General features: G+C 42.4%; 1 protein-coding gene across 3 annotated transcripts in view; it reads left to right on the forward strand.

Annotated features, from left to right (window-relative positions):
* Positions 1–5,256, forward strand: part of MSR1 (macrophage scavenger receptor 1) — a 130,076-nt gene that overhangs the window by 42,427 nt on the left and 82,393 nt on the right. For all 3 annotated transcript variants that reach the window (XM_006167750.3, XM_006167748.3, XM_006167751.3), the window contains exon 5: positions 892–1,078. In XM_006167750.3, the coding sequence (XP_006167812.1) occupies positions 892–1,078 (187 nt within the window). The remainder of the gene's footprint in view (positions 1–891; positions 1,079–5,256) is intronic.

Below are 5,256 nucleotides of genomic sequence, written 5' to 3' on the forward strand. Positions count from 1 at the left end.
AATCAAACCTTTTGAAGTCTCATCATATATGTATTCATATATATGAATACATGCAAAATATGTATTTGACAATGAGATAATGATGACATCTCAAATATAGAGAATTTAACAATTGAAAGTAAAATACTGTTAGTATGCTAGTCTGAGGTTTGATTGAATGTGAACATCTACCTTTAATGTTCATTACCACTGAGAGTTATGGCAATAAACTTGGATTATCGCTATAAAATAATTTCACATATAACTCTATCAAATGTGCAGGATTGTAATATGTTGACAGTCTAAGTACCAGAAAAGGAATTTCACTTTAGACAAACTTTTTTGTTTTTCTGAGAGGTTTTTGCTATAGGGTGCATGTGCTTACCAGAGAGACAGAGAGACAAAAAGCAAGAGATCACCTCCCAGTGGGGATGGCCACACCGCAATCCCTTCTCCTCCATTCTCCTCTCGGGATCTTGGGCACGCATGCACACGCACCTGGTGTGAGTTTTCAGCCACCGGGTCCGGGATTCGAACTGCTGTCGACCTCATGGGAGTCCAGCAACATAGCCATTATGGTAACTGCTGGTCCCACAGGCTTTTGTATTTTATTTTATCATTTGACAACTACATATTTGGGAGTAGAAGCCTACCTCAGATATCACTTGGGTTTTTTGGTGAGGATGCCGGGGATGTGCAAGTTCAGCCACTCAGTTGAAAAAGGAAATGTTTCGCAACCGCACCATTGCGATTGTAAAGCAGCTTTCTGGTTTCCGCATTTTTCCTTCTAAAAAGTTCCTGAGGTAGTGTGTGTGTTTTAGAACCTAATCCCCCCAACCCCCCAGGTTCGTCGAATTTCCATGTTGCTAACTGTAATAACCAAAGTTACGGGTGCCCGCTTGTGTCTCATAGGCAATCGGTAAATTAGAGGCACGTGTCCACAATGCTTCAGCAGAAATTGCGTCTCTGAAAGAAGAACAAGTGCGTTTGGAACAGGAAATAAAGGGAGAAGTGAAAGTACTGAATAACATCACCAATGATCTCAGGCTGAAGGACTGGGAACATTCAGAGACGTTGAGAAATATCACTTTGGTTCAAGGTAAAAACGTCTTGTCATTTCTCCGGAAAACAATATATATCAAATTGCACTCGTATATGCAGAGATTTGCTGTTTGAAATCATATGGCTTCCAGTAAATAGTTATTAAACTTGTATTTACTACAAAAACCCAGAGGAAGTAATTTTACATTTAGATCAAGACAGGGTAAAATACCTATTAGTCTGATAACCTTTAAAAAGAAAGGGCTGAATACGTAAAATATCCCTGGTTCAATGAGCCCCTCCCTGTCACACATACCCCATATTTACTGAGAGGAATACAGGTTTTCTGTCAAGCCCAAAGTTCTCTATGTGTTTATAAATCAAGCTTATTAGTTCTGCTTTTCAAAACTTCCAAATTCTTTTTTGTTTACTTCTTACCTGATTGTATTATTAATTTAAAAGGTCTTTTAGAACACTTCAAAATTACAATGATGCTGTCCTTGAAGTTTACCCTAGAAGGTCTAAGAATTGCTATCTTACTCATCATCCTGAAATACACCCGAACCCAACATTCGGAATTCACTTAGTTTCATTTCGGTGGTTACCAATTGCTGCGAATGCATGTCAAGTACTTCCAGGCAGCCTCTGCAAACTAGCAAGTGATTCTGCTACGTAGAAACCAGGACTTGTCTGTGTTTTTCTTACCTAAAGCTGAGACTGTGTTTGGATTTCCTTCCTTGAGAATCGTATACAGGGCTCACGTTTGCTGGATTTCAGTTGAATGATTTTTGTAAGTAGGAAGGTTGTTGTGCCCTGCACTCTCTCACCTGTCACTCTCCAACCTGTCCTGTGTGACGGTATTGTACAGAAGATGCCAAGGAGTCAGGGAAGGAGGTGGTGGATGGGGAGTTGCTCTAACTGAGAACAGGGTTTGGATAAACAGAAAACTGATAAGCCTCTACTTAAGTACACTGACATTGAAGAGACCAACCCCTAATTTTTATTTTTAATGCTCACAATTTAGCAAAGTAAAGAATGTATACTTACAGATACATACATATATAATATCAATGGTTACTTTGAAAGAAGGAAAGTGAGAAACAGAAAATTCAAGTTAATATTTCTTTCTGGAAAGAAAAAAGATGAATGAGTAGGGAGACTCCTTAGGTAGATAGCTTTTTCTTGGGATGTGATGTTTCGTGAGTAATTCTTTTCATTATTGTACTTTACACTTCACCTCCATGTTTACTTATATATAACTTATTACATATATTGTGTAATTATTACATTAAAGCAGATAAAGAAAAACGTCGAATTCATCAGCTTTCTCTCTAACACCCAGATCAATGCTCCCAAAGTTTACAAATCCAAAGCCAAATTCTGATTCTTGACTTTTGTTCTTTTTCTTTTTTTTTTTTCCTTTGGAGAGGTTTTTGCTATAGGGCGCGTGCGCTTGCCAGACAGACAGAGAGAGCCAGAGAGACAGAAAGTGAGAAATCACCCTCCAGGGGGGATGGCCACACCACAATCCTTTCTCCTCCATTCTCCTCTCGGGATCCGGGGCACGCACACACATGTGCCCGGGACTCGAACCGTGGTCAACTACGTGGGAGTCCAGCAACATAGCCATTATGCCATCTGTTGGTCCCCAAACTCTGATTCTTGGCCTGCCCATCTCCATCTCTCCATCACCTCATCTCTGTTGCTTTCGAGTTGTTTTGTTTTCCCACTCTCTAATGGGTTGCTCACTCCAGATCTCGGAAGCCATCTTCGTCTTTTCTTTCAGGTCCTATGGACCCCACCCATGAGTTCTAGGACCTCGTTCTCTTGGTCTTGATCGCTGTGCTGATTCAAGCAGCCATACTCCAGTCTGTCGTAATCTGTCAGCTTCCCAGCTGACTCGTTGATTTCTGTCCTTACCCTTTCCACAAGGAGCAAAAGAGTGTTTAAGAACAAACAGACAGACAGACAAACAGACTCATGCACGTTGTTAGAGCTTTTCTTTCTCCTATGTAAGAACCCTCCATTGAACTTGGGCTAATCTAAGTCCAGTTTGATCTAGTGCCCTCCGCTTCTCCCCCTCATTTTCTAATCTTTCTGTCATCCCTCTATCTGGCTTAGAAATGTGGAGGGGTAATAATGCCACTAAAAAGCACATTATGGGGCCAGCTGATGGCACAATAGCTAAGTCACTGGACTCCCACATAGTCTGCATGGTTCAAATCTGGGACACAGTGGCTTAAACTTCACACTGAGCCTCTCTGTGTATGTGTGTGTGTGCACGCACATGTGTGCCCAAAATCCTAAGAGGAGAGTGGAGGAGAAGGGATTGCAGTGTAGCCATCCCCTCTGGGGGCTATTTCTCACTTTCTATCTCTCTTTCCAGTGAGCACAGGCACCCTATAGCAAAAATATCTCTTTCACACACACACACACACACACACACACACACACAAAAGAGAGAGAGAGTACATTATGTAAGAGCCAGCAGGTGGTATGGGCAGGCAGTGTGGTGGTTAAGGGGGCTGATTTCCACATGGCAGACTGCAGTCCGCGTTCCAGACCTGGTGGCTTCAAGATCATGCTGGGTACATGTGCGTGTATGCCCCAGATCCTTAGAGGAGATCGGCAGAGAATGGATTGCAGCATGGCCATCCTGCCTGGACCATGATTTCTCACTTTTCCTCTCTCTGTCTCTGCCTCTCCCCTCTCTGGCAACTGCATGTATGCTATGGCTAAAAACTTTAAAAAGAGAAAAATAAAGGAAAGAAAGGAATGTTATCCCCCCTCATGGTCCAATGTAATATAACTTAGCCCCCAAAGAAGAGGTCCTGAGTTTGTTTCCCAGGGCCTTCCTGGTCACACTGGGTGTGCACGCACGGCCATGATTTGGGCCAGCTGAGAGGGGGTTCATGCCATGAGGACTCTGTTGGGAGTGCCTCTCTCTCTCTCTCTCTCTCTTGTTTGTTTTTCTCTCTGACTGTGTCTCTTTCATGGAGGAAATAAATAAATAACAAGGGTACGTTACTAAGTATAAGTTTTACAACTTGCTATTCACAACAAGCACGAACCTCCTGTCCTATTGAAGTGTCCTCCTTCTACTTCTTGGCCCAACTGTAATCACCTTTTTAAGAGATGATTCCCTTCCACTTCCCCGGTTCCCGTTCTCACTTCCCCATCTTACGGTACTATTATTTACTTCAGTCTCTCACCGACTTACCACTATATAACATTACTTCATGCATACATCTGCTTACTTATCATAAAAGTATGTCATCTTCACCAGAATGTGAGCTTGTGAGATTGGGTCTTGTCTCTGTTGTTTATCTCTGCATTCCTATTGCCTGTTACAGTGCCTGGACCTTGGCGGGGGAGCAATTATATTTGTGTTGGATGAGTATGAAAAACCAGCACTTTCTTCTTACCAAGCTAGACTTTGTAATGGCAGTATCATTCTTCCAGTTTTCCAGACTAGAAATATTAATTGTTTTTGTTGTTTCTCCCAAGACCACTATTAGTTCTTATATTCTGAAAAAGTGATCCTTCTGTCACTTTTTATTATTCTCCCAGGGGGATGGCCATCCCTTTTCCTCCATTCTTTTCCTGGGACTTCGGGCATGCACGCACATGCACCTGGCATGAGTTTTAAGTTGCTGCGTTCTGGACTAGAACTGTGGTCGACAACATGGGAGTCCAGCGACGTAACATTATGCCCTCTGCCGGTCCTCTTTGGTCATTTCTTCATATTCTCATACAAACTATTCTAATCACGACTCTGCCAGTTTATTACCATCATTCCCTGCCTCGAGCTTCCAGACTCTAAGTCTGTCTACACTCTCGTTAGAATGCAGCCTTCCTGAAGGGAAACCCAAAAGCGCAGAGGTGTGTCTATCCCCTCCTCATTAATCATCTGCTTCTCTATGTAGCTTCGAAGTGTCCTATAGTGGTCTCTTAACTACTTACGGCCGCCTCATTCCTCCCTTGTCCCTCTGTACACCAGATATTTCAGTCCAATCGACTGATTCTTTTTTTTTTTTCTTTTCTCATCACAACACACATATGAATCTTCCATCCAAAATACACTGTGCATTGGCTCAATCAAGCACATCAACATATATGTTCTCAGCAAATGATTTCCCAATTTTTGTGTCCTGCATACCTTGCCTTTTGTTTTGCCATCCTAGGTTCCCCATCCCCACCCTCTGCCATGTCCCATCTTCCTCCTCCATTGTCCCT

The sequence above is a fragment of the Tupaia chinensis genome, unplaced genomic scaffold (genome assembly GCF_000334495.1).
Source record: "Tupaia chinensis unplaced genomic scaffold, TupChi_1.0 Scaffold145057_1, whole genome shotgun sequence".
Taxonomy (NCBI): Eukaryota; Metazoa; Chordata; class Mammalia; order Scandentia; family Tupaiidae; genus Tupaia; species Tupaia belangeri.